The sequence below is a fragment of the Trachurus japonicus genome, chromosome 4 (genome assembly GCF_045865225.1).
Source record: "Trachurus japonicus isolate A0001 chromosome 4, Traja_1.0".
Classification (NCBI taxonomy): domain Eukaryota; kingdom Metazoa; phylum Chordata; class Actinopteri; order Carangiformes; family Carangidae; genus Trachurus; species Trachurus japonicus.
Window position 1 is genome coordinate 33,613,005 of NC_140910.1, and position 14,264 is coordinate 33,627,268.

Sequence of the window (14,264 nt, forward strand, 5' to 3'; positions counted from 1 at the left end):
ACAATCTTCTTTTCTTTTTCATGAACCAGTTCATCTTTGTTTTTTAATAAAACAAATAAATTCACACATTTCCGCAATGTTTTTTACAACTCAAACTCTTGGACAGCTAATTCAGAAAAAATACCTTCAATATTTAAGACTTTATAAAGTCGTGAAAAGACTTTTTAATACTTTTTAAGGGTCTTAATTTTCCCAAAATTGATTTATCACCTTTTAATACTTTTCAAGACCCTGCGGTTACCCTGTCCATAAATGATGGTGTCAAGACTTCTCATTTACAGTTTCATTGACATGAATACTTGGTTTTGAGGAATTAACTATCCATTTTGAGCAAGTGACACACGTTTGCAGGTTGTCCACTAGGTTTTGAAGTTTGCACTAATTGTTTTGAGAAATGCAGTAACTGTTGTGCAAATGTTACATAGTGACGTGAGAAAAGCACAAAAGCGACTGAGAAAAACTGTAATACAGTTAATCCAAGATTTTTGAAAGAAAGACAAGTAAACAAAACCAAGTTCTTTCATCCCTTTTATTGAAAAGGTTCTTTTTCCTTTTTAACCCAAATCATTTTTAATAAAGAGAACATGCATAAAAATACATCTCTTCTCTCACGGCAACAGAAAACTTGCATCGATGTACATACACGCTCCCTTTGATATTTACATACATGAGTTGTGGCTCCTAAAAGCCACAAAGACACTAAGAAAGACACAAAGTCTGAGCTTTGGGGATTTACACAAACAGTATATTCATCAAACTTTAGAATTTCCTACACCTGATTCCACAACACACACACAAGTTTTTGTCGTTGTTGCTCACTTTGGTTGATCTTATTGCTGATAAATAAATCATTACAGTGCTTGTTATATAAAAATCTGATTCATATTGAGCCAAAAACAAATGTGAGGGCCTAAATACTAAACTGCTTCAAACTGATTGATTGTCAAAACTCTTGATTGTCCGATTGTTTAAACCAGTTCAGCCTCAAAGCTTAAAAACAGACAAACATGGCACTTTCATACCCAACAAAAAGCAAAACCACAAAGTTGGCTAGTATTGCACAGGAACCCAAAGAATTTGCATATTTCAGTTAAAGTATTCGAGGGCAGTGAAGCCACAGTTCATGCACTAAAAAACAAAAAACAAAAAACCTAACAGGTCATTTAATATACAGGGAAATCTGAAGAAATATAAACTTTTTTTTCAAAGCCAGTGTGAAAAACCCAAAGTTCATTTTGCACAGTGAACGTCAGAGTCCTGCAGAAGTTTTTATCTTTATCTTCGACTATCATGATTGTCATCTTGAGGGAAATTCAACCATAAAAAGATTCACAAATTTAGAAAATGAAAAATAAAAAATAGTAACACCTAAAAGGACAAAATAAAACAAAAAAAAGTCTGGTCCATTTTCCTCTCGTTACAAAACAAAATAAAAAGAAAGAAATGTAATCTCTTGGACCTTCTTGTAAAAAAAAACGTCTCTTCTTTGCATGAGTTACAGATTTACAGACTGTCTGACAGGTCACTGAAGGCAGCAGCTTAACGTGTGCTTGTTTCCATTATAACACTGTTTTACTAAGATGCTGCACACGTGTTTCAGCAGGAAATAAAAACTGGGTTGGACCCTTTTTTTTGTTTGTTTTTTAAAACAGACTCCATATTTATTTATGAACATTAATACTCTGGAGTCTGAGGACTTTGTTCAATCCTAAACTGGTGTTTGTGTGTTTTAGTTTTTTACTTTACATGACAGTAAAACGCAACAGAACATTATCTACCTGCTACTTCAACCAAACCGTCCATCAGTCAGTCAGTCAGTCAGTCAGTAGTCGTTGGCGGCCATTTTTACTGTATGACCAACCGTTAGGGTTGCAAAATTCCGGGAATTTTCAAAGTTGGAAACTTTCCATGGGAATTAACGGGAATATATGGGAAATAACGTGGATTTATGGGAATAAACGGGAATAAATCCGAAATTTACTGAATTGATTGGTGAGGGTGAGTAAAATTTTACTCAACATTCATGTTTTTGTGGTTCAGTAAAAGAATTGATTGTTCATACAAGAATTAAAACTTGATAAAGTTCTACTCACAAATAAAATAAATATGTTGAAATGTCATGTTTTTTAATTATATTGTTTTGTAAATGATACAGTTTGTTTAAATTACCCCCAATTTCCAGTTAATTTCCATAAATTCCCAATAATTTCCATAATTCCCATAAATTCCCATAATTCCTATGGAAAGTTTCCAATTTGGAATATTTCCAAAATTCCCCAGCTTAACTTCCCATGGAAAGTTTCTGGAAATTTACCGGAAATTTACTGGAAATTTTCCGCCCCTTTGCAACCCTAGTCAGTAGTAGTCGTTGGCGGCCATTTTTACTGTATGACCGTCTTCTTTCGGGTTTGGACAAAACAGAAACTAAACATGTACTGATACTGATACTGAACCGTCAGAGAGTATGGCTTTGTTTCCACAAGCTGCTCAAACCTCATGCAACTACACTCAGACCTAAACCACCTACAGACACGAGCTTCACCAGAAGCTGAGAGGAAGCTCTTTACCTGCTGCTGTTTTGGTTTTGGCTTTTTCAAAGCCTTAACGTTTTTTTTTCTTTCTAGTTTAGTTTTTTCCTGCTGGCGACAGGTGAATTTTCTGTTTTGTTTTTATTTTTTATCCCTGCGGAAGAATGAGGCGGAAGCTGGAGTCTAATCAGCAGCCTCAACGGGAAACTTAAAAGAGGGAATTTCTCTTTTTATGTTGTTTTTTAAAAGGAGGATCAGGGACGTCACCAGAAAAACAAACACTCATATTTTAACAAGAATTTAAAATAAGTGTAAAAGGATCAATGATTCATCTTTCAAATTTAAAAATGGATTTATAAAAACTGCATAAAACACTTCAACAAACCATTTAAATACTTTTATCAATGAATAATAGCTATTTAAAAAGCTATTTGTAAGATCTTTAGACCTTTTAAAGATGCAAAACACACCAATGGAGAATCCAGGTATGTATGTTGTACTTAAAATGCCTTTTCAAATACAAGTAGTATTTAAATTCTATTATTTATTGATGCAATTATATTTATAAATGGTTTATTTAACACTGTCGCTTTTAAAATCTTAAGTATTTATTGAAGAATTGTTTATCTTTAACAATATCTCATTATCTTGTATGTGTTTTGTTTTTTTTAAAGGCTGCACAAGCTAATTTCGTCTTGTACGACACAATGACAATAAAGTCTTATCTTATCCTAAATTCTTGATTTGAAATGAAGGATTAGCTTGATTTGATTTCCCTGTCACGTCCCTGCTCCTCCATAAAACGACTGAGTCGATGTCAAGTTTATATTTATAAAAATCCAAAGGCTGAGTTAAACCCAGTTTCTGAAAAATGAAAGAATTAACCGACTCATCAGACCTGAACCGTCCCTCAGAACCCAAACCGTGTTCAAACTTGGAAAACTTTCTTTTTTCGTCTCTCCTGACACCTACACAAACCAAACATCAATAATAAAACAATTAACAATCGATCACATTGATGAACCGTCAGAAACGAACCAACACAAACACCCGTCGTCGTCGGCGACTCAGACGCTCGTCACTCAGAAGAGACAGAGAGAGACAGAGAGAGAGAGAGTCGGTGTTTCCAGCATTTTGTCTGTTTGAACAGGGGATGAGGAAGATGAAGGAGGTGATGAGGAGGAGGAAGTCTGAGCTGGTGCACTACAGGTAGACGGCCTCCAGGGGGCGCTGCTGCTGCTGCTGCTGCTGCTGGTGGTGGTGGTGGTGATGAGCAGAGGAAGAGGAAGTCATGACACTCCAACCAGGAGAGACGGAGAGTTCACTGAAGCCTCGTCTGACTTCACCTGAAACAGGAAACCAGCAGATTCTCATTAAATATTTCTTCAAATTGTTATTTTTATCCTCAGAAACTAAAAAAAATAAAACTCCAAGACTGAACTCCTCTGATCTTCACTCTCTCTTTGTTTTCATCATTAATCCTGACAAACACAGGTTTAAAGGGATAGTAGCATTTTTTTTTAAAGTGGGGTTGTATGATCTCCAAATAGCCCCTAAGTACTTTAATTGCAGTAGAAGACTCTCTGCACTCCTCCCGTTAGCAACGCCAGCCCATAATAGCCCTGCCCAGAGATTTACAACATACAGTGTTGTGAACAGACCCAAAGAAACGGCCTATTTTCACGGCCTAAAAGAGCTTTTACCTGAAAAAAAATACACAGTTCCATTGTTCACTATTATATAATTATTCAAAGTGCAGGAAAAACACAGTTTTTATTTGGACCTAACCAACTGCTGATCGGCGGGCGCTAACCCTGGGCGGAGGGATACGTGAGTTGGTTAGGTTAGGTTTTCACGTAAAACCTCTTTTAGGCCGTGAAAATAGGCCATTTCTTTGGGTCTGTTCACAACACTGTATGTTGTAAATCTCTGGGCAGGGCTATTATGGGCTGGCGTTGCTAACGGGAGGAGTGCAGAGAGTCTTCTACTGCAATTAAAGTACTTAGGGGCTATTTGGAGATCATACAACCCCACTTTTTAAAAAAATGATACTATCCCTTTAAATCAGTTTTGTTGTAAAAACAACACCTTTAAAACCTTCACAGCGTCTCCTCTCTGAATAAACTGAACCAAACCTGCAGAGGAGGAGGAGCTACAGCTGGTTATGAAAGGGGGAGGGGCTAATTCAAATCTAATCAATCAATCGATGCAAAATTTAATAAAACAAATCTTTGGGTTTCTCTTGTTTAATTTCTCTTTTATTCTAAATTTGTTTTAAATGGAGTTCTTACTTTTCCTTGCATTGTTTTTATTTATTATTATATTGTCGGAGTATTAGGGCCACATTGAGAAAAACAAAACAAAACACAGACTTTGAGAATAAAATCATGAATTTATGAGAATAAAAGTCGTACATTTCCTACAAGAAAAAAGTCATAACATTACGAGAATAAAGCTGTAAATTTACGACTTTATTCTCGAAGTTTGTGATTTTTTTATTTGTCAATGTGGCCCTAATACTCCGTCGTAGTTTTTAAATGTGATTTATATGAATAAACTGTGACTTGACTTGACTTGACTTCAGTAGCTCAGATGAAAACCAAACTGACTTCACGCTGTCACTAAGCTGCAGAGTAAAATGGACCTGGTGCTGTTTCACACTGTTGCATGCATCTGCACACATCTACACACATCTGCACACATCTGCCTCAGTCAGGCTGTGACATCACCAGCAGGTCCACGTGTTAGTTCAACACAAAAGAGTTCAACACACACGGTGAGTGATGTCATCGATCCAAACGACGCCTCTTGGTAAAAGTTATTGATTGATTGATTGATGAAGATAAGTCGATATATTGATCTGATCTGATGAGCTTCATGCAGAGAATCAGTTCAACACATAGAAACTCAAACTGGTTCCAGCACAGCAAAGCAAAGCAAAACGCCAGGGGAGCGTACCTTTACCTGGCCAGAGGGGGGAGGAAGAGGAGCAGGGGAAGGGGAAAGAGGAAGAGGAGGGGAAGGAGGAAGAAGAGGAGGGGAAGGAGGAGGGTGAGGGAGGGGAGGGAGGGGGAAGAGAGGAAGAGGCTTCACGAAGGGCAGAAATCCTGAGCTCGTTCTCCTGAGGCTCAAGGAGGAAGAGGAGGAGGAGGAGTGTGAACCATCATCATCATCATCATCATGTGAGTTATGGTCGTTATGAAACAGCTGATCATCTCACCTGTAAGTTCGTCTTGGCTTTCCTCAACACGTCCCTCGTCCTCGACACTGTCAACACACACACACACACACACACACAGAGTTGTCCATCAGTTAAACAGGACGGACTCACTGGGTTGTAAAAGATAATGAAACTTCATCATCATCATCATCATCATCATCATCACCATCATCACATCTCAGGACAGTAAATCTTCACAGATCAAATAAAAAGAGGGTAATACTTTACAATAAGGGTCCCTTAATTAACGTTAGTTAGTACATTATTAAGCATTAATTAACTGTTTAAAGATATATAAACAATCATTATTATGTATCACTTAGGATTAGGAAACACATTAATTAATGTAGCCTATTACTAAGCAGATGATTAATGTTTACTACTCAAAGTTAGTTAATAAATTAAAAGTTGAATAATGTAATTAGTTATCATTATGTATGCATTACTCAGCGTTAGTTAACATATTAGTTTATATATTAATGCTTAATAATGTACTAACTAACGTTAATTAAGGGACCCTTATTGTAAAGTGTTACCTTTTTTTTTTAATTATTGCCACAGCCCAAAAAAACGCAGACAGCTGTTATTTCAGCATAGAATAGAATAGAAACTTTATTGTCATTGTATCAAATACAACAAGATTGGAGATGCTACTCCTAGTGGTGCATAAACACAATGCATATATAAATAGAATTAATTAATTAAAAAAAGCAGCAGTCATCTCATCCACTGTCCATCCATCCTGGTATTGTATCAGTTTTAACACTGAAACTATGAGTCAGATTTCATCTTCGTATCCAACCAGGGTTCAGACATCAGCGGTGGCTGCTGTCGCCTGATTGGCTGGTTTCTGCTACATATTGCGGCCTGTTTACGGTTTTAGCTGGAAATCTGACACACTCCTGAAACGCCAGAATTAACACGTTCACAATTGACCGTTGTGACCACTCAGACACACCTGGATTAATCAGTTTGTCCAATAATGTAAAACAGGAAATGAAGGACCTGCCTTAAGTTCAGGAAGTAGTGGAGCTGTGCATATAGAGCCAATAAGGTTCATCAAGTGGAAATACAGTAGCTAGGTTCAGTTCACACGTTGAACGCGTTCAGGTTCACAACACTGGTTCTGATAATAGACCATAATAATATTAATAACATTAATGTGTGACTCACGTTGGCTGACTATGAAGAGCTCCATGCTGTCTTTGGTGCGGTTGGAGCTCTTCACTCTCTCCATGGCGTCCTTTAGAGCCTGCTCCTGCTCCGAGAGTCTGAGACGGAGAGAAACCACTTCCTCCCTCAGAGCCCGGTCCTGGACCTGCACACACACACACACACACAGAAGTTTTCTTAATTTAAAGGAACAGTTCAACATTTTAATTCCAACTGATCGATGGGTAACTTTGAAAGATGAATTATTCCTTTCAGAAACATGACGACAGCCTCAGTCTGGTTTATTTTACAGGTTTTACACAAAATCCTTCAGACTTTAGAGGTCGTGTCCTCCAGACCTGCTCGTCACGCTCACAGTCTCTACTTTCTCTCCCAATCCTGTGAAATCCGACGTTCACACATCTGTTTAACTTTTAACTTTAACAGCGCAAATGTCACTTTTCTCACTCTGACCAATCAAAATACAAGAAGGGGCGAAACTTATGTTCCCAACAACAACACACACATGATGGAGAAAGTTGCTCAAAGCTGCTGCTAATGATATTATGTGTTTCTTATGCTCCATTGTACAGAAAGTCACTGTTGTAGTGTTTAAGTTTTGTTTCAAGACCAGCTAACCCAAGACTGAGTCCAGACCAAGACCAAGACTTTTCATTCAGCGACATCATGAAGCTGTGAAACGTCACGTCTAACTGTTTAAAGAGCAGAGGAACCACATCATCCAGGGTTTTTAAACCTTAACAATAGACAATAATAATAATAATTCTGAGTCACACTGCAAAAACTCAAAATCTTTCCAAGAATATTTGTCTCATTTCTACTCAAAACTAAACTCCTTTCACTTAAAATAAGACTCATCACCTAAAAATGAACTTGTTTTAGATCATTTTCACTTGTTTCAAACGTATTTTCACTTGAAATAAGTAGAAAAATCTGCCAGTGAAAGTTAAAGTTTTTTGTGCCTGTAATAAGAAAGAAAAACTTGCTCCACTATCCGATTTTTCTACTTATTCAAAGTGAAAATCTGCTTGAAAGAAGTAAAATGGAGCTCCATCTCTCTGCACCAGCCGCCGCCTGCATCGCCCCCCTCCCACCCCTTCCCCTGCTGTTAGACCGGCCTCCCCTTCCTTCCCATGGACCAGTCTGCCACCCAGTCCTCCCATCGAGCTGACCGGCTCTCCCTGCCCCCCCCCTCCCCTCACCAGAGACTGCCTTCATCATCAACTCCTGCTAACATTTCCATATTTCGCACATTCTGTGACAAACTGTAAACTGTCTTGTCTGTAACAACATCTCTGTCCCCTCTGTCCGTCCTGGGTGATGATCCCTCCTCTGTTGCTCATCCTGAGCTTTCTCCTGGTTTTCCCTGTTAAAAGGGTTTTCTATGGAGTTTTTCCTCAGTCGATGTGAGGGTCTAAGGACAGAGGATGTTGTTACGATGCCATGTAAAGCCCTTTGAGACAAACTGTTTGTAAAAACGGGCTATACAAATAAAATTGCCTTGCCTTGCCTTGCCTAAAAAGTGTCTATAAACAAGCTACTTTTTAATGTGATGAGTCCTTATTTTACGTAAAATGAGATGTGTTTTGACTAGAAATGACATTTTGACTAGAAATAAGACAAATATTCTTGGTAAGATGCTGTGTAAGATGTTTTTGCAGTGCAGACTCGTGGCTCTGGTCCTGACCTGTTTGGTTTCCTCGGCGTTGGGCAGCGCCGCTCTCCAGAACATCCTGAGCAGGGAGTCGGCCTCCTCCAGGATCTGTCTCAGGGTTTTAGTGTCAGACAGCAGCTTCCTGGCCGCGGCCGAGTCTGAAGGCTGAAGACACACAAACACAAACACAAACACACACAACAACATTTAGTTACCCCTGGACATTTTTGTCCACCTCTCACACTTTCCCAACTCCCCCCCAGGTCAAATGAAAGGTCACTGGGGTCTGGTTTTTGGCGAGGAGGTGTATCTCTGGGTAAACTCTGGATGTCCCGAGTTTCAGAATAAAAGTCAATTTTTTGGACTCGTAATGCATTTTAACCTCATCCATGACCCTTCACCTCCGCCTATAGGTTTTTTAATGTATTTTAAAGTAAAAACTTTAACTAACAGATATCACCATGAAACTTCCCAAGTTTATCACTCACATTATGACAAATATTTTTTGTATTACAAGTTTTGTCAAATTGTATGTTTCAATATGTAAATGAGGCAATATCTAATGAAATATGCGCTAATTTGCATATATTTCCAGAACCAAAATCTGAACAATGGATAAAGCTACTTTCAAAGTTCTTGTTTTATTTTGTTGACATATTAGAGTCAGAAGTTTTCACAGAGGAGGATTGTGGATATCTCTTTTTATCACTCTGTAAATGAGAAAATACTGTCACCAGCCCTAAACCCCATAGAGCCCCATAGAAATCATGTGTTTTGGCAGCAAAAACAACTGGCCAGGAAAGGGTTAAAAATTTTGAAACCCATGTTAAAGATGATTTCCATGTTTAGTCAAGACCCAGCCCGACACTGTTCCCTCTAAGGTGTTTTACTGTGCAGTTGCACACTGCTCCCCACCTCTTTGCCCAGAAGACAAAAAAAGTTGCTCACTCAAATACCCCCGACTAGTTTACTGTTTATTTCTCCCTAATGTGGCTTCGAATCGTGAAATGTCTGACCTTAACCGTGGTCTGTAGTGCAACTAACTACGATTTAAGTTTTTGCTTGAGGATTATTATTACTGTTCATATCAGGAATGCTTCTGTGCCAAGAGTTGATAACAGCAACTTGATGTTAGTTATTTTTTTCATATTGTTCATATGGCAATAAATGCAAAATCTATTTTGCCAAAACAATATTGTATTTTGTTATCATTAACTGTAGCTGACCTAGATATGGAGCAGCCTAGGTAATGTTGTCAAAATAATCTGTTATTAATCATTATAGTAATAGCCAATTGTATTGATATTTGGAGTTGGAGAGGTGAGGCCATAGCACCAACATGTGGACGTACGCTTAAGCTGTCGCTCACAGTTGCTCAAGCAGCTCATCAGGGGAGTTGAATTTCTGCTCAGGAGTTTTGAAAATTAGAGGGAACATTGCAGCCCGATATGTATCACAAATATTTTGGGAGTAACTGATGTCTAAATTTTGTCCAGGGGTCATGGATGTGGTGCAAATTGAAGGATCCTCCGAGGGTTAACAAAAGAAAAACCACACGAGCTGCAGCAGCGTCGTGTCCTGACTTCCTGGCCGTGGTCTCACCTGGTTGAGGCTGAACTCCTGCAGCGCGGAGACGATCAGCGAGCGCAGCGACGCCTCCATCTGACGCAGCAGAGCGACACCCTCCAGGATCTGCTGCTGCAGAGCCTTGAAGTCGTCGACGTGGCCGACCACGTGGCGGCTGGAGAAGGAGGACGAGCCGCCGCTGGGGACTTTACCGTGTGGCGTCGCTGAGAAAACCAGAAAAACAAGAGGATTAGGAATAAAAAGGAGGAATTTATCCTAAAATACAGAATCCCTATTCCTATTAGTGAATTTAATATTGTCATAAATGCGATCCCTTCTGGAGCAATTATGTTATTTAGAAGTACATTAGTACAAAACCCAACACTCTTGCCCTTTGATCCAACCAAATTAGATACTATAGGCCAAATTAGTTTCTCCTCGACACGCAATAGTAACCGTAATATACGCTCTTTATTTCAGAAAGAAGTCGTATCAACTCCATATGTAATAGCTTATTGGAATAACTTTGTTAATAACCTTAACTGGAAAAAAATCTGGAATTTACCTGCTAGATATATAGTTAATAATAAGGTAAAAGAAGTATCTTTTAAAATAATTCACAGAATTTACCCATCTAAAGTTTTTTTTACAACGATTTAAAAAAGATATAGATTTAAACTGCTCTTTCTGTGTAGGACACCCTGAAGATGTTTTTCATTTATTTTGGTCTTCTTGCCCTTTCTCAACTAAATTATGGGAAGATATTTCTAACCTGATTTGTTTTTCGATTGAACCTCTTTTTTCCCTGCAGCTTTGAACATGTATTGTTTGGCTTCACTGACAATCCATCTTCTAAAGAAAAACAATACTATATCATCAATCTTATTATACAATTAGCCAAATGGCACATTCATAAATGTCGTTACACTAATCAAAAACCACTTTTTCTTATTTTTGAAAATGAAGCCAAACAATACATTAAGTCTATTAAAAAATCCATCAACATGAAAGCTATAAAAACTTTGAATTTATGTACACTTTACAATGTTTTTGTATGAAAGCTTGTCTCTGCATTGTATTGTCTGTATTGAAACCCCCTGGCGATGTTCTGTTGGTGTATTGAATTGTATTGCACCATGATGAAGTTTCTAAAAAAAAAAAAAAGAATAAAAAAGGAGGAGGGAGGAGTTTATGAGAAAGAAAAAGATGTAAATGTCTCACCACCATGACCGGGCTCCTCTGCAGGTTTCTGCAGCGAGTGGAGAGGAGACGAAGGACTGACGAGTCCAGTGTCTCTCACAGGTGGAGACGGGACGTTGTCTACACACAGAGAAGACATGATGGTTGTGTTAAAGCTCCATACAGTATAAAGGTAGATGTTTGTGTTAAAGCTCCATACAGTATAAAGGTAGATGTTTGTATTAAAGCTCCATACAGTATAAAGGTAGATGTTTGTGTTAAAGCTCCATACAGTATAAAGGTAGATGTTTGTATTAAAGCTCCATACAGTATAAAGGTAGATGTTTGTATTAAAGCTCCATACAGTATAAAGGTAGATGTTTGTGTTAAAGCTCCATACAGTATAAAGGTAGATGTTTGTGTTAAAGCTCCATACAGTATAAAGGTAGATGTTTGTGTTAAAGCTCCATACAGTATAAAGGTAGATGTTTGTGTTAAAGCTCCATACAGTATAAAGGTAGATGTTTGTATTAAAGCTCCATACAGTATAAAGGTAGATGTTTGTGTTAAAGCTCCTTCAGTATAAAGGTAGATGTTTGTGTTAAAGCTCCATACAGTATAAAGGTAGATGTTTGTATTAAAGCTCCATACAGTATAAAGGTAGATGTTTGTGTTAAAGCTCCATACAGTATAAAGGTAGATGTTTGTATTAAAGCTCCATACAGTATAAAGGTAGATGTTTGTGTTAAAGCTCCATACAGTATAAAGGTAGATGTTTGTGTTAAAGCTCCATACAGTATAAAGGTAGATGTCCATGTGTAGTGTGATTATAAAGCAGCTCTAGGTTCTATATTAATACTGTGAAAGTATCAAAGCCTCAGTCCACAGAGAAATGCACACAGCCTGTATTCAGAAACTGAGCCCTAAAACCAGCCGTCAGGACTTCCTGTCACTTTGTGATGTCACAACAAAGCCCCGCCCCCTCACCACCACCTGGACCCATCATCCATCCAACAACAACTTGCAGGATTTTAAGTTTCTCTGAGTGTTTTATTCTGAAATCTGCTCTACTTTTTCAATTGGATCACTTTAGAAAACAGTCAGCCAATCAGAAGAGAGACTCAGAGCCTCCTCCTCTCTTCTGATTGGCTGACACCGACCTGTTGCTACTAGAGCTGCAGAGAGGAGATGTAAAACTTGAGGTGAACTGACCGTTGAACAGCGTCCTCCTGGCTTTGTGTTGTCCGTTCAGCTGCTGCTCCAGCTGCATGTGCAGCTCTCTGGGGTCAAAGGTCACAGCGCTGTGTCCTGATTGGCCGCTGTCACTGACCTGACCTGAAAAACACACACACACACACACACACACACACACACACACACACACACACACACACACACACACACACACACACACACACACACATATATGGTGACTCAGAGTCTCTGGTACCAGGTAGAACTACAGGTGCTCTGTTCAAAGAGGCTTGTGGTGCACTGCAAAAACTCAAATTCTTACCAAGAATATTTGTCTTATTTCTTGTCAAAATGTCTCATTTCTAGTCAAAACTAAACTCTTTTCACTTAAAATAAAATTAACTTGTTTTTAGATAATTTTCATTTGTTTCAAACACATTTTCATTTGAAATAAGTAGAAAAATCTGCCAGTGAAAGCAGGTTTTTTGTGCTTGTAATAAGAAAGAAAAACTTGCTCCACTATCAGATTTTTCTACTTATTTCAAGTGAAAATCTGCTTGAAAGAAGTAAAAAGTGTCTAAAAACAAGCTGCTTTTTAATGTGATGAGTCTTATTTTAAGTATAATGAGATTTGTTTTGACTAGAAATAAGACAAATATTCTTGGTAAGATTTTGAGTTTTTGCAGTGTGTCTCTCGTGCCCCGTTTCCACCTGGAACTAACATGTGTTCTCAGTAATCAGATTACAATCCGATAGAGCTTCATCACATGAAAGTACAGGTGTAAAGAACCAAAGACACATCGAGGACAGATTGCGATCCAATCGGCTTAACCAGCGACGCACTGTGACCACGATGAACACGAGTGTAACTGGCAACGTGCTGATGGAACGGTGTTTCTAGGGATGTCACGATTAGAAATGTTCTTGGTACGATTATTGTCAGAGAAATAGTCACGGTGCTACAATTATAACCATTATTATGCATTAATTAATTTCACAACACTATGAATGTGTTGTGAATCAAATAAAATCAAAATATAATTACATTACTCATTGTTTACACAAAATATTTCAAGTATCTATTAATATATGATAAATTCTTAATCCCCAGTGGAAGTGTTTGAAATATTCAGATCATAAATTGTCATTGTGCTTACAATGGAGTATTAGGGCCACGTTCAGAAATAAAAAAAAATCACAAACTTTGAGAATAAAGTCGTAAATTTACAGCTTTATTCTCGTAATGTTATGACCTTTTTCTCATAGGAAATGCACAACTTTATTCTCGTAAATGTACGACTTTATCTTCATAATTTACGACTTTATTCTCAAAGTCTGTTTTTTTTTTCTCAATGTGGCCCTAATACTCCGTCGTATTGAGCTATATCTAAATACTAAATGTTTACGTTTATTTTAATCGTTTTTTTGTTTTGTTTTGTGTTTTTTAAATTACAAATGACACGCTAACATTTAAATTCCTACCAATTCAATGTTACGTTAGATAAATGGACCAGTATCTGTGCATTTATCTTTATTGATATGGATCCAACATCATCTTTTTTGGAAAGTGACGGTATTTAGGAATCTTAAAGATTAACTAGAAAAAGAAGCATTTCCAGCAGGAAATGCGTGTGAATGCTGAAAGCAGCTGAACACTGTTGCTGAAGCAATGCTGAATGAGCTGAAGAAATTGTTGAATCAATGCTAAATTAGTTGACGAAACTGCTAAACCAATGTTGAAAAAGGCTAA

The 14,264-nt window shown here is 37.9% G+C and overlaps 1 protein-coding gene across 2 annotated transcripts in view; it reads right to left on the minus strand.

Moving 5' to 3' along the window:
• Positions 1 to 515: 515 nt before the first annotated feature.
• Positions 516 to 14,264, minus strand: part of LOC146989304 (myomegalin-like) — a 98,250-nt gene continuing 84,501 nt past the window's right edge. Inside the window, exons 34-41 of one of the 2 annotated variants that reach the window (XM_085775247.1) lie at positions 12,533 to 12,655; positions 11,366 to 11,461; positions 10,178 to 10,365; positions 8,609 to 8,740; positions 6,922 to 7,066; positions 5,749 to 5,795; positions 5,487 to 5,649; positions 516 to 3,874 (exon numbers count right to left, since the gene is read on the minus strand). In XM_085775247.1, the coding sequence (XP_085631373.1) occupies positions 3,732 to 3,874; positions 5,487 to 5,649; positions 5,749 to 5,795; positions 6,922 to 7,066; positions 8,609 to 8,740; positions 10,178 to 10,365; positions 11,366 to 11,461; positions 12,533 to 12,655 (1,037 nt within the window). In that variant the 3' untranslated portion in view covers positions 516 to 3,731. The remainder of the gene's footprint in view (positions 3,875 to 5,486; positions 5,650 to 5,748; positions 5,796 to 6,921; positions 7,067 to 8,608; positions 8,741 to 10,177; positions 10,366 to 11,365; positions 11,462 to 12,532; positions 12,656 to 14,264) is intronic. The other variant, XM_085775248.1, reaches the window with a different exon arrangement.